At 35.6% G+C, this 24162-nt stretch overlaps 1 protein-coding gene and 1 pseudogene across 1 annotated transcript; one reads left to right on the forward strand and one right to left on the reverse strand.

Moving 5' to 3' along the window:
* The first annotated feature begins 15099 nt into the window (after positions 1 to 15099).
* On the forward strand, positions 15100 to 16351 carry LOC125264177 (annotated as a pseudogene).
* Positions 16352 to 18643: 2292 nt separating this feature from the next.
* Positions 18644 to 23898, reverse strand: fcer1g (Fc epsilon receptor IgFc epsilon receptor Ig). Its single transcript, XM_048185718.1, has 5 exons — positions 23711 to 23898; positions 21791 to 21888; positions 21538 to 21576; positions 20874 to 20903; positions 18644 to 19409 (listed from the first exon to the last, which is right to left on the reverse strand). Exons 1-5 carry the CDS (start codon positions 23778 to 23780, stop codon positions 19347 to 19349), a joined length of 300 nt encoding a protein of 99 aa, XP_048041675.1. The 5' UTR covers positions 23781 to 23898; the 3' UTR covers positions 18644 to 19346.
* Between the last annotated feature and the right edge of the window lie 264 nt (positions 23899 to 24162).

Genomic DNA, 24162 nt, shown 5'->3' on the forward strand with positions numbered 1-24162 from the left:
CCCGCCTTAGGCTACTTTAAAAGACTTTGAAAGCACTATGATGTTTCTGTCTTAATACTCGTTTTCACTTTTTATTTATTTTGCTGTCATAAACCATTAAGCAAAACTATTAAAGATATTGTAGTCAATATTTTACTCCACACAAACCTACTGAGTCAGTCAGTGTCTGTAAAACAGAAAGCTTACGCATCTGAACATCAGATGAGTCATTATGATCGCTTGAAAATGTCTGAAGGACTATACGATGAAAGGGGTGTTGTAGTTCTAAGCTTAGCAGAAAATTATAGACTAACCAAGAAATGAGTAAATTAAACGCTTTACATATACACTTGACAGTTTTTCAGCAATCAAATTGTGCGTCCATTATTCTCTGTAGTCATCCGATTTGTGATGTAATTAGTCTTGTGTTTCAGAAAGTGGTTAGCAAAATGATCTGAATCAGTTCACTCACTCTCGCATTCAATCAATTTGTTTCTGAATTAAAGGGATGTTCACTTAAAAATGAAAAATCTATCATCATTTACTCAACCTTATGTCATTTTCAGACGCATAACTTTCTTCTGTAGTACACACAGAGCTGGGTAGTAACGGATTACATGTAATCTGGATTATGTTATCAGATTCCAAAAATCAAGTACTTGTAATAAGAGTAAACTACTTTTTAAAATACTCGTAATCAGACTACAGTTACTTTATGGATTACATATTATTTACACAATGGCAGTAAGTTGTTCACAATTCATTGATTCTTTTTATTTTTTTTTTTTTAGTTGTTTTAACATTTATATTTTTTTCATAATAAACCTGCCACTTACATACATTCGTGATTCTTTGAGTTTATCCGGCGGTGAGATGAATATGTATGAAATATGAAAGTTCAAGAAAGAAGGAAGTTCAAGAGAAGATAATCACAGGACAACCCTGCAGAAGAGGATATTCATGTTGAAAAGGATAACAACAAACAACAAAAACAACAACAAATAAGAAGAGAAACTTACAAGAAATGAGAGTTTTGAACAGACTGTACTTCATATCTCTCTTTGATTTTTTACTTAGAAGAACAGCACAAAGAAAACAATTTGGACAAAAATGGAACTTTAAAGACTTTTTTCCACTCAAAATCAATGAAAGTCATATTTTTCCACTTTTTGGCTTATTTTTTCATTTTTATCTCTTTATATCCTCACTGAGAGAAATTAAACAAAAAATTGGCAGTTAATTGACCCTTCGCCGGAAGTTTGATTGACAAGTGATCTAACAATCATAACGCTGAATCTGCCATTTTGTCTGACAAAGCAGTCAGGAGTTTGAACTTGAAAAATGGTGCATGCTGACGTCTTTCCACGTTTGAAGCAACATTCCTTCTCACGTTCATTCATGTTTATTTGATGCTATAAATGAACTAGTAGGAAGAGATGATCGGTTCACGAGCCTTTGTTTACATCTTCAAATTGGTAAAAATTATTTTATTAATTATTAGGCTTAAATGAAAATATCATCACAGTGAGACTTGGTAACCACAGGTAAAACCATACATGGCTACTTTCTACCACTGTCTTATTATTATATTATATTACTTATATTATGATATATAGGTCTATAAAAAACACCTAAACACAGGAAAAAACTATACACACCTTCACAAAGAAATTAATTATATATTCTCCTTCCCACCTAACAAATATATTGCAATATAAATGGCTATAACATAGTTTAATTATAATATTCCACATGTCCACAAACCATGGTAATTTACTACAGTTCATTCATGGTAAATTTTTGTGTGTTAGCGTGGTGATTTTGGGAATTAAAAGTCTTCTATCTTAATTCATGGCACATTTCTCCTGTTTTCTCATCAGTCTTGTTGGGAATGTTGGCTGTTTCATCCGATTTAAAACTAGTTTAATCATCGATTGATTTGTAGTTTGTAAACGAGAGGCGTGTGAAACACTGTTTGCTGAACAAGACCACAGTGTCATGACCAACCTGCTCTTCTACACTAAACACAGCTCTTTATGGCACACATTTCACCTTTACCAAGAAAAGAGGCATCTGTAAAGGCAGACAGATCTTAGCATTTGAAGATGCTGAAAAAAATGATGAAACAAGATATTTGACCCTAAACTCGTATCCAAAATGGCACTGTCATGGTCCAAGGATCAGAGTCTGCTCTCAAAGTCTTCACTGAGGACTTTGAACAAATAAAAACACTGGCACTGTCTGATGAAGATGGCAACAAGGATATAAACACTGATGCCTCCCCTGGAAAATCAGTCCAAAAGATGACAATGATGAAAGACAATTTTTCACTTCTGGAGGTAGAAGTAGTGGAGCTAAAAGAATTGATACTGTCCCACCTGAAAGACAACAACAAAGGGTTAGAATTTAAGACAAGAGGTTGAATATCTGCAGAGAGACAGAGAAGAAATGTCAAAAGAACTTCTGCAAACCAAAGAGGAACAGACTGAAGTAAAATCAACTTTAGGAAGACAACTAACAGAAGTTAGAAAAGAAATGCAGGAAGAGCTATCTGCCATGAATTCAGTACTCTGCCCCAAAGATGAACTCATCAACAATCTGAAAGAAGAACTCAATTCTGTTTCATCACCTAAAGAGTCTTCTGCTAAACCCTTGATGTGTTCAGAGATGCCCACAGAAAATCCTCAACCTGAACAGCTTCCAGTGGAGGAAGAGTCTCACTGTTCAACTGATCCAGCATCCCAGATCCATTGCAGAGGACCCTAGAGAAATGTGATGCATTTTTGTAGCTTTTTATTTCTTACAATTTATACATTTGTGAATTTCTGTAGCGATTTTGTACAGTTATTAATCAATTTATGGGTTGGATATATGAATATAATAAACCATAAAGCTTTATAGTCAATTATTATGCATATACAGACCCAATGGGGAATTAAACATAGGATATGGTGAATTTATTACAACGAATTATAATCAATTACATATATGATTAGTTCTGGTTGAATAATTATGTAGAGAAACTATCAGTTTGTCCAGCAAACCGGTAAGTTCTCCACAGACTATTATAACGGAAATGTTATCCTCTGGCCACGAGGATAAATTCCGATGATAGCATCAAACGTAAAGCTATTGTATTAGGATCGGAACGTTAAAGTGACTTGGTTTTTGTTGAATGAGTAAGAGAACAAAAAGCATGGATATAATGTATTTAATATATAAAAACTACTAGTACAGAGATTATACGTCTAAATACAGAATATACAAATATATACAAAAGGGAAAGTAGAGACAGGAAAGGAAGGATGGTCAAAGAATGGCAAATTACGACAGTTAACCCTTTTGAGAGCCAGCACAGAAATCAGTTTAAACAAATTTCAGAGAAATTAATACTTGCATATGGTTCAAGTCGCTTAGTTTCAATGCGCTTGGCTTGGTTGGTCCTTTCCGAGAGGGTTTCTCCGGCGGGGTTTTCAAACGAGGTTTAACTGACGCGTAAGATGACAGAGAAGGAAGAAGAGAGAGAGTCCAAGGAGATGGTCGTCCCGGAAGGAGCTGAGCGCGTGATGACAGCGCTGTCGCCTGAGGCAGTTCAGGGGCAGTCGAGAGACAAGCGCGTGTCGTTTGCTTTTATGGAAAATCAAGCGAACACACCTCCTGAGTTGGAACGGCCAATAGATGCGTAACCCTGTTTGGCGGGCAAAGTTCTTTTGTCTGGTCTCCTAGCTGACTATCAGATCGGATTTCGAGATGGAGTACTTTCTTCACAGCATCATTAAACAGATCGAACAATGCATTTGACAGCCATGTAATATACATAGATGAATGAGACGTGGAAATAGCTTTAAAATGAATCTAAACTTGACATATAAGAAAAGCATGTAGAAGAAGTTATGGTTTACAGACAAATTTATCATTAAAACTAAAACTAACTAGGAAGCATACATGCAACAAGCACTACAATGGCAGATACACTCATATTTGCAGGTACAATCATATTTGTGCATACAGTCTTTATGCAGGTCTTTGAGTGTGTGTCTGCGGGTGCGTGTGTGTGTTTTCTCTTTTATTGCTGTTTGGAATGCGGGCCTGTCTAGTAGTAACCCTATCCGTGGTGTCCGCATCCCCTTTGAAGTCACAAAGGAGATGCTCAGGAATCTATCGAAGCAGTCATAAACGGAGTCAAGTGATCCGTTGGCGTGCGCCAGGTCGGAGCCAATGTGAAATTTATGGACCAAAGTTTCTTGAATTGAGGCTTACCTACAGTTTAAGGGGGGGTGGCGATCTGCTCACTTTCGACACTGTGCAGACGCTACATTCTGTCATGATGGTTATTTTACATAACACTGAATGTGGTAATAACGAGTTGGTTACTTTAAACTTTGGGGAAAAATCACTCTGATAAAGCAATACCTACATAACAACAACATAATAATGTAATGTAATGACTCAAACCTGAAAACTCAAATCTAATCAGTTCTGTTTTCGGTACAGACTTCATAGCTTTAGCTGAAAGAGCGACTCAAACCCCCTCCACCAAACTTTACAGGCAAGTACCATTCTCCTGGCAACCGCCAAACCCAGACTCGTCCATCGGATTGCCAGACAGAGAAGCGTGATTCGTCACTCCAGACAACACGTCTCCACTGCTCTAAGGCTTGGACGCAGCTGCTCGGACATGGAAACCCATTCCATGAAGCTCTCTACGCACTGTTCTTGAGCTAATCTGAAGGCCACATGAAGTTTGGAGGTCTGTAGCTATTGACTCTGCAGAAAGTTGTCGACTTCTTCGCACTGTTCACCTCATGCGCTGACCCTGCTCTGTGATTTTACATGTCCTACCACTTCGTGGCTGAGTTGCTGTTGTTCCCAGTTGCTTCCACTTTGTTATGATACCACTAACAGTTGACCGTGGAATATTTAGTAGTGAGGAAATTTCACTAAAGGACTTATTGCACAGGTGGCAACCTATCACGGTACTATGCTTGAATTCACTGAGCTCCTGAGAGCGACCCATTCTTTCACAAATGTTTGAAGAAGCATGCCTAGGTGCTTGATTTTATACACCTACGGTCATGGAAGCTATTGGAACACCTGAATTCAATGATTTGGAGGGGTGTCCCAATACTTTTGTCAATATAGTGTATTTTATATTGACTTTTGTCAATATAGTGTATTTTAATGCACATTATACTGTAAATATTGTACAAATCTCTACGTTTGCTCATTCGGATGCATTTTACCTGTTTCTGGGGTCAATCTGAATTTGTTTATGTATTTTCTCTTTCAGTTAGTTTGAAAGTTAAACAATATTTATTTGCATCCTCTGATTTGCATCGCAGGTCATTTTTTTTAATGCTTTCAAAGGACACCACTTCAAAAGTGTCCTTAACCCTTTCATGCATGATTTTGTTGCTCTTAGGGCATGAAAAACAAGGTCTGAAATAAAAAAATTTTACACATTTTTTTAAAGAGATTTTCAGATGTCAGTATCTTGAGTGGACAGTATGCGTTTATGGTTTTAACTGAAGATACTGTAACATTTTGAATTTTCTAAAGCTTAACATGGACAAAACTGATTATTTTTATTGGAACTCCCTCACTCACTAGCAATATGCCGACCAGTTTCACCTGTGAGATTGCTGGTTCTCACATCAAATCATCTACTGTTAAGAATTTAGGTGTAATCTTCGACTCCACCCTCTCCTTTCAGTTTCATATTAACTCTATCACAAAATCAGCATTCTTTCATCTTCGTCATATTGCCCAACTCCGTCCCTTCATCAGTATCGAAGATGCTGAAACTGTCATCCGTGCATTTGTCTCATCACCCCTTGACTACTAATGCCCTTTTCATTGGTCTACCTGCAGCTCCATTTCCAGATTACAATACATTCAAAACTCTGCTGCTAGAATACTCACCCATACCAAGCGTTCTGGTCATATCACCCCAATTTTGTATGATCCACTGGCTTTCAGTTGCTTACCGTATTAAATTCAAAATTCTCCTGCTCACTTTTAAATCTTTGCATGGCTTGGCTCCCCCTTATCTTTGTAACATGCTCGTCCCCTACACCCCGACTCTGGCCTTGTCGTTGTCCGTCGGCATTGCCTCTCTTCAATGGGGGGCAGATCATTCAGTGTTGTTGCTCCAAATCATTTACTCAAAACTCACTTATTCTCTGAATGTTATGTCTCTGAATTGATGGATTGATTTATTGATTAACTCTCTGAATGTTATGTTATGTCTCTTAAGTTCTGTTTTGTATTTTGTTGTGCTTGATTCTGTTCTTCTGTGTGCTGCCCTGTCCATATAATATTCCTTTACTGTATCTTCTAACTATTGTTTGTCATCATTGTCTATTCTACTTGTATTATCTGTTCCTTGTTAAATGTACATTGTAAAGCATCCTTGAGCCCTGGAAAGGCACTATATAAATAAAACTTATTAATATTAAACATAATACAGTCTCCTAGGATAGAAGGAATGGATGGATATTCCAGAGCAACTGGAACCAGCATTTCTGACTGGCCACTGGCCATCTTGACTTGGAGGGGGAAAAAAATCGACATACAACGGCTTGCCACTAGGTGGCAATAGGATGATGCACTGGGGTCCACTGTAGAGGTTGATGAACTATGCCATCAAAACCTATGCATATGCAGGAAAATGCTTATCACAAGATGGGGACTTTCAGAATCACAAGATGGGGACACAGACAAACATGTTTTCTCTGCATTTAAAGGATTAGTTCACCCAAAAATGAAAATGAAAGCTCAGAATCTTCATGAAACAGTGTTTTGAAATTGGCCATCGCAAGATATTGTTGAATAAAGTCGTTATTTTGCAAACAAAAAGTATTCTCGTCGCCTTATAATATTAAGGTAGAACCACTGAATTCACATGAACTGTTTTAAATGTCTTTAGTACCTTTCTGGATCTTGAGAGGTTCAGTGGCTTTGCTCTCAATAGAGGCCTCACTGAGCCATTGGATTTCTTCAAAAATATCTTAATTTGTGTTCCGAAGATGAACAAAGGTCTTAAGGGTGTACAACGACATGAGGGTGAGTAATAAATTACATTTTAATTTTTTTGTGAACTAACCCTTAAGCATTTCTTAACCATTTCCTATGTGATGGGGGGGGATTGAGGTAAATCATGATGACGAGCCACCCAATCTACAGTCTCTTTAAAAAGACACAGCCTGCCTCGATCAAAATTTTAAGCACATTGATTATTATATTGTCAAGATCAGGAACTACAGTGAGCCAGCACAGATAAATAGTAGATCAAAGCAGTCTGGGGCGATTAAAAAAAATGAATCCAACAGATTGAGTAACTAAACTAGACCTGAAATGCTTTGAGATTTTTTTAAGCTTACAAAACATTTCTACATTAGTTCAATATGTTACTTTGGAATGATGGAAAGGTCATTTCCACATTTTCCACACATTTTAAGACATATTATACTTAATTTTACTAAATAAGGAGGAGTCTTACAAGTAGAGCTTAGCCTTTGATTGGTTAAGGTTGTCCTGGTCTTACTGGACTATATAAGAAATCTTTATAAATTCAGACCTGCAATCGTCTCTTTGGGCATTTCTGCTGATAGTAAAACACTGGATATATTGACAACATGGCAATGAAGGCTACACCCTAGTGAAAAAATAGTATACTTAAGCACAATTTATTCGTATGTACTTAGTATAACTAAATGTATTTGTGGCACGCTATAAATTGGTATACTTAAAGTCTGCCAAATTGGAGCAACTAATTTTGTACTAAATGCATTTTAGTTGACCAAAAGCAGTGCTGAAGTTCCACTAAAGTTGCATTAAATATACTTGTTTTTGCTAAAGTGGAACTATTCCAAGTATACATAAGTACACTTTAAATATACTCTTGTATTTAAGTTATGAAATGCAGAATTCACTCAGCATAAACTTCAAATGTATTTTGGTGACATTAGAATTGCAATTCAATTACGTTGTAAGAGTGTTGAACATACATTAATATTATACTGATAACAAACTTTTAGTGATTTTAAAACACATTCCAAGTGCTAATGGCATTGTTATAGTGTGCTTCAAATAGGCTACAATAAAGTAATATTTATAAATAAAATAACAGCTTTAGAACATGCCTTTTACAGACAGCCCCAGTATAAACAGTAACTTACTTATGTCACAATACATCTTTGTACCTTACTTACCCCTAAATGGTGCATATTAGTACCCTAAAGGTACATATTAGTACTTTAAAAGTGCATATTTGTACCTTAAAGGTACATATTAGTACTGTAAATGTATATATTAGTACCTTTTTACCTTTGTAGCTTAGGGTACTGCCCCAGTGACAAGCACCGAACCTTTTTTTCTGACAGTGTAGGTGCATTGAAGTGCATTAGGAATACACTAATGTAGTAAAACTTCTGATCAGGTACGTGAATTTCTTTCTTAATTATAAAACTTACTTCATGATTATTTTTTGCAACTCAAAACACATTTCCTGTAAACTTGTATCTAGGCCAGTAATATTTTTTATACTAAACAAGTAGAACTCAAATACAGTACATTGAATTGAATTTAATCATAACAGGTCAACATATGATTCAACAAAAATAAATTACAGAAGTACTTAAACAAATTAAATCATTTTATTTGCAAATTTCTTTTACAAATTCTGCCCCTACAGCCAGTTAGCAGAAACAAACTAGATGTTTCAGTTCATACCTCACGTTTTCTTTGGTTTGCACAAAAAGTGTCTCATCTAAAAAATTATATACTGTAGCATCATCTAAAAATAATTTGATCATTCTCGGATTTGAAAAACATGGTGAGACTTGTGTCTTTAATGAGTTTCTAGACTTTAAAGTTTCCATAACACAGATTCCCAATAGTGTGCACTCCAGTAAGTTTGGTTTAGCAAAAGTACAGAAATCGGTTGATTGATATTGAGTGAGATGGCATTGGCTTTATGGCGTGTTTGAAACATAGATTAATTATTGTGGTCTATATGTGTCAACTTCTGGTTCAACCAATGGTAGGATGGTGGAAGCTTTTGATCCACTTCAAATGTTGACCGTTTACAGACATACTGACATAAATATTTTAATTAAACTTTATTTGCAGTTCTTCTTCTTTTATTTTCAGTTCTTGCACAATGCATATTTCTAAATATTAAGCCTAAAATGTTTTTATTATCACTATAGTAAGGATAGTATGATCACTGTATAATTTGAATGCAAGAAAAATATACTTCAAATATACTTAAGTATATCTTTAGTTGGACCTCAACACAAAAATACTTGTTTTTGTTTTTGAGTCTCTTTGGATTCTACAGAAAACACTACTATGCGAATGAGTATATGGAGTGGTCAGATGCAAGGCGATACTGCAAAACAAACCATGATGGCCTGTCCACCGTGAGCAATGAAGAACTGCTATCACTCTCTGACAATCCACAGATTGCTGGTCACTGGTTCTGGGTAAATGGAGAAGATCTCGACTATAAGGTCTGGTCTGCGGATGAAGAGCTCCAGTGTCCTGCCATGGATCAACGCTGTGGAGTTTATGATGTAAAGCAGAAGAATTGGAAACCTGCAGACTGTGAGCAAAGACTCAACTTTCTCTGTGTCAAGAAACCATTAAATGATTTATTTGAATAATGATGACAACAAGCCTGGTGACTAAAGAGCCAAACAAAAATCAATTTAAAATGCAAACTATATTCAAAGCCTATTTTAATAGTTAATATAGCTGCAGGTTAACTGCAGTGTATTGTGATAATAATGATAATTTCTAGTCTCTTTTGGGTGAAATGTTGTTAGCTGCATCCTACACTTGTTTTGTGCTTTTAAATTTTACATTTGTAATGATAAAAATATCTGTTAAGAAGTATTTAATGGTGCTTGCCAAAGGCGAAGCATCATTATTGTTCTCCTATATTATTATTATTCTTCTGGACAAAAGTTTGGCGCGCTACTCCTCCCGCAGCTTTTGTCACAAACCCACGAATGAGGTGTCAAATCATGCGGATTATTGAGGAATGGTGTGCTATGACTTTTATAAGCGATCGGGTGTACGATGTTCGTCCGGCGGGCGAAAAATCAGGCGAAAAATCCCATAGACTTAACATTGAGATGAACTTTGACAAGTCATAGCTCCTAACAAGGATTTTGTAGAAACATGTGAGTTACCACGTTTGAAGAGGCTGGCAGGCTCTGTCAGACCATACCTCAAAATGGGGTGTAAGTTGTACCCCTGGGGCGCAACAGCTGCCCAAAGTTGCCCCTTAGACATACTATGGTGAAGCCGTGCCCATGAAAATGCGTTTTTCCTAATATGGGAAATTACATAGGGATTTATTGATCAATTTTGTATTGAACATAACTCTGGATCACAATGACATAGAGACAAGGGAGTGGGCTCATTTTACTCAGGCAGCCAATCAGTCTCTCAGGATCATTGTGAAGCTATCAAGCCACGTCCTAGCAACCACATAGAGCACCATAGCAACAAGTTCCATAGACTTCCATTGAAAAAGATCAAAGGAATATCTTTGGATAGAAGTGTCATAGAAACATGAGGGTGGGCTCATTTGACTCGGGGTAGCAAACGGCCAATCACGAATCACCTTCAAGACTTCATAGCCACGCCCTAACAACCATTTAGCGCACCCTAGCAACCCAAAGCATAGATGGATATCTTCAAATCTAAATATTATAGAGGCATGGGTGTTGGTTTATATCATTCATACTGGCAAGCAGCCTTTGGAGTGGCATCACTGGCAGCAGCCAAGCCACTCCCTAGCAACCATTTTGCAAGATCTATGTGGACACTCTGCATCACAGCATCGTAGAGACTTGGCGGTTGGCTTATAGTGTCAAGCAGCCTTTGGAGTATCAACATTGGTAGCTGCCAGGCCACTCCCTAGCAACCAAACAGAGTACCCTAGCAACAGTTTTGCAAGACCTATATCTCTGCATCAGAGCATCGTAGAGACATGGGGGTTGGCTCTTTTGACTCATGCTAGCAAACTGGACTTCCAACATGCTACACATACTAGCAGTGAATAGCTACATGCTAATACTGATTAGCTAAGTGCTAAAGTGGGCTGAGAACATGCTAATAACTCTATAGAAACACCATAGTAACTATCTGTGACAACTACCAACCACCTAGTAACACCATAGCAACCACCCAGGTTACCATAGCAACCGCCTAGCAACCACCCATAACACCCTAGTAACCGCCTAGCAACACCTTAGCAACTACCCCAAGTACCTTAGCAAACATTTAGCAACCACCCAGGTTACCTTAGCAACCGAGTGCCGAGTTTTGCCACTGCAAGCACCATTCACATTTTCTTCAGGAAATGTACATTCTAGTTTTTTGTTATACTCACATTCAGACCTGCTTTAGGCTACTAACTTGTTTTCAGAAATTCCATAGACTTTAAAAGCACCATGATCTTTCTGTCTGAATACTCATTTATTTTACTTTTAATTTATTTTTCTGTCTTAAACCATTAAACAAATCTATTAAAGATGTTTTAATCAATTATTCCACTGAAATCTACTGAAACAAACCTGTCTCTATCAGTATCTGTTAAACTGAAAGTTTAGCCAATAAAAACAATCTCTTAACGTAAGGTGGCCCCAATTTGCTCCCTAGTCCCTATACAATCAAGTTTTATGAAACCGATCAACCAATTTACTAAAAAGATTCAAAAGCCATTCGTTTGTATGTTGTATATGTCTCTTTTCTAATGGACCTTGAGTCTGGAAATAAAAGTTGAATGAATGAATGAATGTTCATCAAGCGGGCCTATTAAAGAATTAGTTCACTTTAAAATGAAAATTAGCACAAGCTTTACTCACCCTTAAGCCATCCTATGTATGACTTTCTTCTTTCTGATGAACACAATCAGAGTTATATTATAAATATTTTGACGCATCCAAGCTTTATAATGGCAGTGAATGGGACCAATGAGTTTGAACCTCAAGAAAGTGCATCCATCCACATCCATCCATCATAAACATACTCCACACGGCTCCAGGGGGTTAATAAAGGCCTTCTGAAGCGAAGTGATGCGTTTGTGTAAGAAAAATATCCATATTTAACAAGTTATGAAGTAAAATAACTGGCTTCCAGCAGACCGCCTTCCGTATTCAACTTACGGAAGGCGTAGGATGTAGTGTAAGCGTTTTGAACTGCAAGAGTTTTACTTTCTTCATAAGTTGAATACGGAAGGCGGTCTGGTGGAAGCTATATTTACTTTAACTTTTTAAATATGGATATTTTTCTTACACAAAGGCATCACTTCACTTCAGAAGGCCTTTATTAACCCACCGTAGCCGTGTGGAGTACGTTTATAATGGATGGATGCACTTTCTTGAGCTTCTTAATCGTTGCCTCCATTCACTGCCATTATAAAGCTTGGATAACTCCGACTGTGTTTATCAGAAAGAAGAAAGTCATATGCACCTAGGATGGCTTGAGGATAAAGCTTGGGCTAATTTTTATTTGAAAGTGAACTAATCCTTTAAACCCACATCTGTCAGTATACCCACACTGCTGTAACATGTACATAAGATAATATACATACAATTTATGCTTGAATAGACAAAGTCAAATGTTGCAACTAACCCCATAATAAAAGGCATGATAAAACTTGCTATACTAGTATGACAAAATAGCTTTGACACATGCTAGAAATGCCTGTTAGAAGCTAAGAAAACACTAATGAAAATGATATGACTATGTTTCACAAAAACAGTTTAGACCGTTTTTTTTTTTTCCTTTTTTTTTTTTTTTTTTTCAGAAGGAATGGTTACATGTGCCTGCTTCCTTCCAGGTAGGAGGGGCTAACTGAGCATGTGCAGTATAAATATCATAACTTACTCCTGATTTGGAGGAATAAGCCATGTTGCAACTATTCCCTTTCTCCCCTACATAAAGACATACATAATAAACAAAGACGTTGAGAAATACAATCAATGATTTAATGCAGGACTGTGTAATCATGTCACAGGAAATTGAGTCATGAGTGTCCCAATCTGCTTAATGCATCAAGGCTCTTGCTGCTGCCTGACATTGCTTCATGAAAGAGCAGAATGTTTTTCTACATATTGAACACTCCCCTAATGTCAACAGGGAAGTCTAATTTCCCAATTCTCAGTATTACTAATACATTGCTTTTATAATAAATATTTTCATTTAAATAAATATGCAATAATTAAAATGCAGTTAATTCAATCAGTATTTGTGCATTTGTTTTTTGAAAATATAGGCTATCAACCTGCTATGTTAGCTACATGTTAACACAAGAATTATGCTGATAATATGCTGCTTTGAAAGAGCTTACACAATGTGCTGAATCATGTTTCTGCTGGAGAGTTGTGTGATGGAAAAACATGCACAGTAAACAAATCTTGTTTTTACATATGTGGAAGCATTTTAGAAATCTGAATTTGTCTAATTGTGTTGTCCTGCAAATTAAAGGTTAAATGATATTTCTTTGCATCCTCTGATTTGCCTCTTAGGTCATATTTAAAATGGCCAGAGTTTTAATGTTACCTTTACTTACAGTGTCACTTAAAGTATTTCTATTTTAACAAGGTATAAGTTTTTTTTGTTTTGTTTTTTTGGCAAAATTGTTTTAATTGATGATATGATCCAGTATGCTTATCTAAGTTTAGGTGTTTGTCACTTTTGAAATTGTTTTATTCCTTATGTTAGATGTATGTGAAATGTAACTGTAAATGGGAAGGCTCTATAATGTTAATAATTGTGTGTATGTACAGTGCTAAAGTTACTCCATACATCCTCAAATACTTGATGTATATCTTAGGATTATGAAGGATAGACTTTAATAGTAACATCTAAACTCAAAGCAAACAAGACAAATAGTTGATGTAAAATATATGTATATGTATGCAAATATGTTTTAAAGGGCTAGTTCACCCAAAAATAAAAATTCAGTCATTCTTTTCTCACTTCAAGTTGTCTGAAACCTGTATGAGTTTCTTTCTTCTGTTGAACACATAAGATATTTTGAAGAATGTCAATAACCAAACAGTTTCTGGTCTCCATTGACTTTCAAAGTATTTATTTCCACACCATGGAAGTCGAATGGGGACCTGCAAGTAGCCCACATTCTTCAAAATATCAATATGAAATATATTGAAAATGTTAACAGAAAAAAGAAAGGTTTAGAACAACTTTTGTTATTGAAAGAATTTTCAATTTTGGGTAAGCTATGCCTTTAATAAAGATCTAAAATGCTTGAGAATATCAGTGAAATACAACATTTTTATATTAACAGACATGGCAAATGGATGCGGGGTTTCCCTGCGCACATACTTCATTCACTGGATCCTCATTTCCACTCATCTAGAGGAAGCTGACATTCATACATTCATACAGGAAACCACAAAGAGTTTTTGTAATGTTCAAATGGGTCAAATCAGGCCCAAACACAACACATGTAAGATTTTAATGTCACACAAATTCGAAATGGATAATTCTTATTTTTTTAATGGAATTTTGCAATGTTTTTTTATACATGATTTATCTGTGCACATTATTATATTTTAATTCATGTTCCCTTTTAATCTTCAATTTAAAACATTAATTTCCCTTTCTTTGTGCAGCGACAAATCTTCTCTGATGATGCAGGATAATAATCCCACCCCTCCAGCAACCTGTCACTCACATGAGATCACAGCAATTAGCAAACAACAACAATCCAATCAATTCCCGATGGACAAAATCAAGTCCCGTCCACCATTTTTTCTTGTTTGAGAAGCCAACTGCATTGCAGCTTCTTGTAAAGCATAGGAATTTCTGCATTTAACTTTCTTATAAGAAGATAACAATATGAAAGCTACAGAGTTCATTTCCACTTCCTCCCACATTTGTATGCAAATCACACATTGCTTTTGTCCTGTGAAAAATATCTTTTCCAGTGGTGGGTGTGCAATGCATTTACTTATTCGGTAGATTCTTAACCAAAGCGACTTACAAATGAGGAATATCTTAAGGGATTCATAGAGAAGTGCTAATACAGTTTCAGTCACTGTTCAGAATATTAAAAGCTAGAACAGGGAGGAATTAAGGAATAGTGAATGGACAAAAGGGGAGGGGCCATTCCTTTAATTGGTCAGGCCTGCTTTTTTTTGGTTTATGTAATCTTTGGGAAGGTGTGGTAGCAGATTATTCCCAAATAAATGTGGAATTGACAACTTCACTGCATTTCTGCTGACATTACAATACAGGACACACTGACGATATGGCAATTAAGGCTAAAGCGACTGTGTTTCTGTTTTTGTGTTTCCTTAGATTGAACACAAGCCTTTTCAGAAGACACTACTATGTGAAAGAGAATATGATGTGGCCGAATGCACAGCAGTACTGCAGAAAGAACCATGATGACCTGTCCACCACCAGCAGTGTAGAACTGTACCGACTTTCTGCTAATCCAAAGGTCGTTTCTGATTTTTACTGGATCGGACTTCAGAGAGATGCCCAAAGCCCAACACTGTGGAGATGGAGCGGAGGTGAGAATGCAACTAATATTATGTGGGACGCTGGACAACCCGATTCTTTGCATGACAAATGTGCTGCTGTTTTAAAATCAAATAGTAAAGTGCATGATAGTCCTTGCTTTTTGTCTATACCATTTTATTGTATGGAGGACTTTGAACTGATCCTGGTGCAGCAGGAAAACACGTGGGAAGAGGCTCTGGAATACTGCAGACAAAAGTACGTTGATTTGGCTAACTTCAGGTGTGATTATGTCAGAAGCAAAAGATAAGAGCACACCAGCCCTGACAGATGATGTTTGGATTGGTCTGCGGTTCATAGCAGGTCACTGGTTTTGGGTAAATGGAAATAATATTGTATATAAGGCCTGGTCTGAGGAGGATGAGCCCCAGTGTCCTGCCATGGATCAGCGCTGTGGAGTTTATAATAGAAAAAAGGCACTTTGGAAACATGCAGACTGTGAGCAGAGACTCTACTTTCTCTGCATCAAAAAAAGTAAATCGACACCTACTGAAAGCAGTAACTGAATACATGTGTCATGTGTGATGATTACAGCAAGTAAAGTCACTTTAACTTAAACTAAAATTATTTCTGTTGTTAGTTGCTAAATAGGTGTAGATGTCAGCTATGTACTCAAAACATGTCTTGTGAATAATGTTTTATTTATATAAATGAGTGATATTTGTAGTGATAAAAGTATCAATTTTAATTATGATTCCATATATGTTTTTGATACATTACAAGTTACCCACATTGTAACTTTTCTGGATGAATTACAAGTAGGCCTATTTTTGTATTTAAATAAAGAACTGTGACTGTGTCATTTCACTGTCTAAAGGTTGTTTTTCAGCTTGACCACTGAGTGTGCTGCCCTTTCACGCGTGAGTTTAAAATATTCTAGCTGAACGCCCAGAGTGAGTTTTTTTAAGGCGATTATTATTTAAGAACGTTTGCCTTTATTGTTTTCATGGCGACGCTCATGCTTGTCACGTAACACACCGTAGCCACAATAACACTGTATGAATAGAGGGTATGCACGTGACGTCACCGTCGACCGTTGCGACTGCGGTTACGCACGCTGAGTGGCAAAAGACTGAGCGGCAGCATTGGTTTTCAGCGTGAATGTCGCGAAAAACACACAAAACACATTCAAAACGGGAAAGAGCTTTGCGGCTGACTGTACAAATAGATTTGACACAAACCCTGAGGTATATATTTAAAAGCTAGAGAAAGCAACAGAAAAAGAAGCAAATGGATCACTGCAAGTCACAGAAACAGCTGGACTCCAGGCAAAGAAATTTGCAGTTATCATTTTGTGTCGAATTGTTGGATTTTGAGGTAAAATCATACCTTAGGCTATATATTGTATTGTTATATATTATGTTGACGACTCATCAATTAAATATTTTCCATCTTATATTATGCATAATTGGGTGTTTTTAAATAAACAACACTGTCAAAAACTATACTATAAAACTATATATGTTTTAGGGCTGGACAATATGACGATATAACATTGATATAAGTGATTAAGCAGATTTAAACCTACCGATATTGTAGTTATATAAAATATTCACAGCCAGATTTGCTTTATGTATTTCCCCGGCGTCAAATCAGGCACATATAAATGTCAGGAAACACGACTCCTGGCTGCATGTCAATATCCATGGATTAGGTTTATTTGACAAGTTGTAAGAAACACTTTCGAGTCCAACCTTTAGGGTAATTCGTTAGTTTTACTCGCGTTTTCGCCGTTTCTCCTATTAATCCAGTTACGCAGCAGCTTTGGTTGTTTTGCCACTCAGTCCAGCTGAGGGAGCGCGTTCCGGCGGGAAAGTGACGTCGATGCATACCCTCTATATGCTATTATGTTCTTTTTCTTTTTTTATTTAAATATTCACAAACTTGCTTGCCATGTCATCATCAACTATCTGATATTCCAATTCTCAAATATGTGTGAGTGTGTTTTGTCGTTTAAAAACCTTTATAAACAATTTTTATCTTGATCTATAACGTGAGATGGGCGCCGCCATCTTAGTTTGCTCCACAGTAGCCTACTGTCAGTCGGATTTACAGCACATGAATTCATCAGTTTCTTTCTGCCGAAATAAATGCAAGTAAGTGGCTGGTGAGCTGGAAGAATAATAGAGTACATTTTATAGTTACTTAGGTACACTATCTGTGTCTGATATGAATAAACGTCGGCGAATTATATTTTAATGGATTGTCATTGCTGCTTCCACTGATGTCTGACATCAGTGTGTATTTTACAAACTCTAAATATATTGTTTTACTGGTGCTTATGTGTATTTATTAAATGTCTGAAACCTTAAAAAAAAAAAAAAGAAAAAAAAAAAGATGTGGCTGAAAACACTGCATAGTTGTGATATATGACAAGCGTCCGTTTCACAGCCAAAGCGCGAAAGAGCAGTTTGAATCTGGCAGTTATGTGACGTCGCTGAACGAGGCCGTACCGCTCAAAAGCTTAATCAAATAATAAAGAAAAAGGCAACACTATTTCAGTGGTCCATTTCAGACCTTATACTATCAGTAACTTTGCAACTACATGTCAACTAGCAGTCATTTGAGTATTAGTAGACTGACAGATCTGTTTAATATCTGCTAACACTTTAATTTGATGATCCACCAACAGACTTTCAACTGACTAGCCTACAAATAATTTTTCAAGTACTTAAACTTATCCTAACAGTCTACTAATACTCTAATGAGAGTTAGTTGACATGTAGTTGCAAAGTTACTTCTAGTTAGTACAATGTCTAAAGTGGACTATCGAAATAAAGTGTTACTTTCTTTATTATTTGATTACTTTATGTAAGCACACTTGCAGTAGTCAAGCTGGAAAATTCAAAGAAAATGAATTAATAAAATAAAAATTTAATTCTTTTAAATTAATAAAACCATGTAAAATAAAATAAAAATAATAGGCAATGTTTTGACAGTTGTATTTATTTTAAGGATGGTAGAAATGTTTACAAATCTATTGATGTAAGACTGAAAACAAACTATTCTGTGGACAGGAAATGAGACAATTTCAGCATAACCATATTAGATATTGATAATAAAAATTGTAAGCATTAATTACAACTGCAAACAATTACAATTTTTGGAAGTATTTAATGCATTTAAACTCTTATAATAAATTCTTACAAACTCAAGTCTATATTGTAATTCTTAAAGTAAATACTGACATCAGTGGTATAATTTTTGTATCATACACATACAGTTGTTCTCTTAGATGCCACATGTAGCAGAAAAAAAAAATAGTCTCAGAGCAAAACGATACGAACGCTCAGTCTTAAACCAATGGAAAAAAAAAGGCCTACACATATACAATCAAACATACCTCTGTTTCCATCTCTCACACATGTGGTCAAAGACAGATGCACTTTTTGTCAGACCACTCATTTATTCTTTAAAACAGGAAATGACTCGGACTCTGTGGGGTTGGTGGCATGTTGCTACAGAAGCTTGAGCAGGAAGTTAGCCTTGAAAATAGTGACACGCAGTGTGGTATACATGTTAGAAGCTAAACATGTAGTTTAAAAGGCGAACTGAAAAATACATTCATTAAACATGAAAACAAGTAACTATTTAAATTATTAAACAAGTAAAAAAGTAGACATTTGATTATTTGATTACATCTATGCTAGTGATTACCAAAAGTTATAAACACGACATTTTCTTCTTGTGATTGAAAGCTTATTTACAGGTGCGACATGCTTAAGATGACAATGGTACAAAGTCCAGAAACTTCTTTCCCTCCTTTTGCTTTGAGTCTTATTCTTGACCTTTGAGTCTTATGCTTTTCCTTGTTTCATTTTGATGGTCTCGTACGTGTCCTGATCATGAGGCTTGAGACCCTGCGGTGTGGAGGAGAGAGAGGGACAAAACGGATGTGGCAGAGAGTGAGCGCCATTTCAATAGAAGCTTACCAGATCAACCACAGGCTTCAGAAATTCAATATGCATCAGTTAAATGGTATGAAAATCCTGCTTGCTATCATTATTCCCAATATAACAGCCTCTAAGACTGGATTTAAATGTCTTTATGCCTTAAAAGTGTTGCATATGGATTTAACACTGCCTTTATTTGATATCAGAATTATCATAAATACGAGTTTCCTAGGTAAAAACGATTGCTGCTGTGACCAGTAGTCTTTATTCGTTTTTTTTTTTCCACAACAGCTACATTGCCTTGTCTTCTCATTAGTAGTAGTGCATATTTAGGCTACATATATGAAAAGTCATTTGAAGCGTATTGTATGTTTTATACATAGCAAAAATAGCCTCAATTTGACCAAATTTTTTAGAATTGTTAGTAAGCTGACTAGATAGATGGCGGGATGAATGTTTATATGGCCGAGAATAATTGGGGCGCTACATATCATTTTAGCTAAAATGAAATGAAACTTAACACTTGGCGGATAACAACCCAACAGATGTGTGATTTAAAGTAGAGATTGAGTCATTTCTCAACCCTTTATTTGCTTAATAACAGCCTTGTTTAAAATATTGCATTTTCAACTTATTTTTAGTGAAAAAAATATACTAAAATGTATTTGAAATACATTTGTTTTATGCTAAGTATACTACAAATACATTTACATGTATATGTGCTAAATAAAAATCCCCTGCAATTGTACTTTTGGTATACTAAACTGCTATACTTAAAAGTCTGCTAAATTTGAACAACTCATTTTGTACTTAATGCTCTTTAATTGTTTGGAAGTAGTGCTGAGCTTCAACTAAAGATATACTGAAGTATATTTGATTGTGCTAAAGTGGAACTATTGCAAGTATACTTTAGGTACACTTTAATTGTCTTGCATTTAAAGACTGATATTATACAAAGATCATACAATCCTTATTAATAGTGATATTAAAACACTTTTTAGGCATAATGTGCATTGTGCAATAAAGAAATACTCCAAATAAAGTTTAATTGTAATTTATATCAGTAAGTCTTAAGTGATCTGTCAATAAATATGTTAATGGATTTGAAGTTTTTACATAGATTTTGGTATAGGTTTTTTGTTTACTAGGGTTACGCTTGCTGCTCTCTGTAGTTATAGTTAAATCAATTCAATATCATTATCTATAGATTCACTGAGTGTGAATATATAGGTTTACTATAGAAAATCTAAAATGTGATTAAATCACTCCCCCCCCCCCATGCTCTGCCCATGAAACAGAGTATTATAGTCGGCTTTTCAAATAATAAGACTTCTATATAGTATTTGATATGCAGAATATAGACACACACACAAGAAAGGTAAATTCTACCGCTTCACTGAGTATTAAACAACCACAACACAACAAGAATACCTCATAAACCCCTTCGCCGGCATCTTTCTTCTGTAAACAAACAGAAAGAATAAAAACATTAGAAAGGCTGTAACAAAGATGAAACGTATACAACAAGGCTAATTTTTTTTTGGAGTGAAAGTCACGTATGGTCAAATTAAGTTCGAACAACGTTCTTTTGTTGTAATACATTGATAGTGTAACACTAAAAACCTTCTAAAAAAGGATGCATGATTGATCTGTACAGGCAGAGGACCTGTATTGTGTGAAAGGTTGCATGCTGAAAAGCAGCAATTTTTAGAAAGGACTTCACTCACACACAATGATCACGACAGGATGCAAAAGTGTGAAGGGGGAGGATACGGACAGTAAGCAAAAGCAGATCATTTTAGAGATTGAAACCTAAGACTGAGTTTTCTCAAAAAAAAAAAGTGCTCCTGAAGTCAGTCTAGGGTTCATTTTAAGGATATTAAAAGTTAACCCGCATAAATGTAATTTGTTGGTCTCACAATGTACTGGCCATTGTTGTAGCCATTTGTGTTCAATTTACATTACAGCACATTGTTTCATTCAAGCAGTTTTAGAAATGTTTTTCTATATTTTATAAAAAAAATTTTTTATAAATGTATAAATATATTGAACATAATGGTGAATAATTAAGCATGGATAGGATGGATAGTCTTACCCCTGAATATGACTGTCTTCCGGCTTGTTTACTTCGCATCTGCAAATAGATATATAGAGAGAGAGAGAGAGAGATCATCTATCTATCTATCTATCTATCTATGTATAAACTTTGACAGTCTTATCTAGTACTTAAAGGATTGAACACAACACACATACACTTGATGATGCCATGATTATATGAAAACAACTACCTTTCAGACTAGTTTGAAGTGTTAAAAAGAAGTTAAACAGAGTTTAATCACATACAGTACCTTCATTCTGCAGTACAGGACAGTGAGAACAATCCCATAGACGAACAGAACCGCGTCCAAGATGTAGCATATCTGCGGCTCTTTTAAGCTCACTGCATCTAAAAAAAAAAAAAAGGAAATAATAAGGAAAAGAAAAAACTAAATACATTGCGCTTCAGTTAAAGTATTTTATGACAATTATTAACGGTGATATGATTTTTATTATTACATGAAATGGTCTGAGTCAGTTTTATAGGTCATTGCTACATATAAAAACCCAGTTACGCTTTATTTTAGGGTGTCCTTGTTACAGTGTAATTATAACTACATGTACTTACTATAGGGTTAGTTACATGTAATTATGCATGATCTGTAGTTATTACTATAGTAACTACATATGTAACAAGGACACAAATAAAGTGTTACCATAAACTCTTTCACAACGTTTCTCTGCTGTATTTGAATACATTATTAAATTCTCTTTAAATTTGTGGTCATTAGTAAATTACAAAAACTGTACTGATGACGCATCACATCATTAGAATTGTGTGAAAGCATTGGTGTGCTATTATATTGTTTATATGGAAGACACCACTTGTGTTTACGAATTCTAATGATCAGACACTAATACGCACCAACAAACTATGATTTATGGGAATATTGTGTTTCGTGACATTCAAATTCCAATCAGAAATCTATACCTGCTGTAACAGTTTTGATAATATACATAGAAAATATAGCAAAAAGCCATGAATTTGCGAGAAACCAATGCCTTTACAAAGTGCTGAAGTCTTTGAAAAAACTATAGGAGGCCATGTGTGATGTTTGTCATAGTATCATATCCTACAAAATAGCGTTACTTCTCTTTTCGCGGAAATGTACAAGTACAAAAGTGAATCCGCTGACCACACGCTTGCAATTAATCAAGATGCATGATTTTTTTCTCTCATAGCTGAATGCCACTTTTCACTTGTCAACCACAGTTTTATCCATGAGAATTAAAGTATTGCATTGAAAATAATTAATAATAGAAAGTACTACAAAGGTCAAATCTTCAAAACTTTGTTTAGTTCAGGGTAGCAGAGAGGCAGAAGGGAAGTGAACCAGCGACAAGTAGAAGTAACATAGCCAGAACCTAAAATTAAACACTAGCACTGTTTTCACATGTACTAGTTGATACATTTTGAAAAAAAAAAAAAAAAACCTGTGTATTTATTCTGTTATTGTGAGCTTTGGCTTAGCAGTTGGCATTGAAATATAGGGTCATATTTGTGTGGCTCAAGCCTTGTTTACAAAATAAGAAGAGGCTACTTCCTGGCATCAAAGTTTCATTTCAATGTTCTGATGTAAGCAAGCCTACACCAAAAGATGTGAAAAGTGATCTTGACTAACCAACCAAGGCTCTCACTTCACTCAACTTTTCTTTTTTTTCTTTTTTTACACAAATGTTGGATTGAAAGAGTGACAAACACACTCTTTTAAGCTCCACTTGCTTCTTAAACACACTGCCAAAAAAACAGAAGAAAACCCTTGTATGAAATTCCGGAATACTTCCACATTTAAGACACGATCAGAGCGCACTATTCTTAGTGGTTTTATTTCATAATGTGTGAACAAATTAGGAACAAAACTGGTTTAAAAAACCACAATGACACGAGGAAGCTCAGTGATCGCAATGTATTAAGGTTCACAAGTTTAATTGACAAATTGACTATATGGAGAAAAAAAAAATAAAAAATTAAAAAGTTAAATGAAAGCCAATGTTCACACTAGGTTTTAGTTTGTTATACATCATAAAATTTTGGAATACCCCTTAGGCCTTCCCTAAAAAAGGAAAGTTGTTAACGTATCGTCACGAGCACGTAAAACACAACCAAGCCGATTCCTCGTGATTTGCATCACGATCGTATGAGATAAAAAGCGTTGATATTTAACACTTACCAGCAATGCCGAAGCTGAGCCAAAGAGAAAGAAGAGAGAACGGCAATCCCACCTTCATCATCATCCTCATTCAAAACTTGGGCTTTGCTCGAATACAACCTCACTGGACACACACCTCCAAAGAAGACTTTCAGTGAACAGATGTGAAAAGCACATCAGAGGCAGACAAGAGGGAAGTTGTGGTGAAAATATGTCAGTTTTGAAGTTTAAACCACCCCCACCCATGAGTGACGAAGAGGAAAAAGGCCCGTAAGTCAGCTGATTTACTTCAGACTGCGGATCTTTGGAAATGCTGAATCAGTATTTGACCCTGTGGATGCTCTAAAAACTGCTTAATTGGAGTTAATTCATATATTATATTATATATATATATATATATATATATATATATATATATATATATATATATATATATATATATATATATATATATATATATATAGCAGCACTTG

Source organism: Megalobrama amblycephala, linkage group LG3 (genome assembly GCF_018812025.1).
Source record: "Megalobrama amblycephala isolate DHTTF-2021 linkage group LG3, ASM1881202v1, whole genome shotgun sequence".
Classification (NCBI taxonomy): Eukaryota; Metazoa; Chordata; class Actinopteri; order Cypriniformes; family Xenocyprididae; genus Megalobrama; species Megalobrama amblycephala.

Excerpts from the sequence above, each read along its gene's own strand:
- fcer1g (XM_048185718.1), bottom strand. The coding sequence starts at position 23,780 with ATGAGGATGATGATGAAGGTGGGATTGCCGTTCTCTCTTCTTTCTCTT. Across the intron at positions 21,889-23,710 it reads GCTCAGCTTCGGCATTGCTG|ATGCAGTGAGCTTAAAAGAG; the intron begins GTAAGTGTTAAA and ends TTTTTTTTTTAG. Across the intron at positions 19,410-20,873 it reads CCGGCGAAGGGGTTTATGAG|GGTCTCAAGCCTCATGATCA; the intron begins GTATTCTTGTTG and ends TCCACACCGCAG.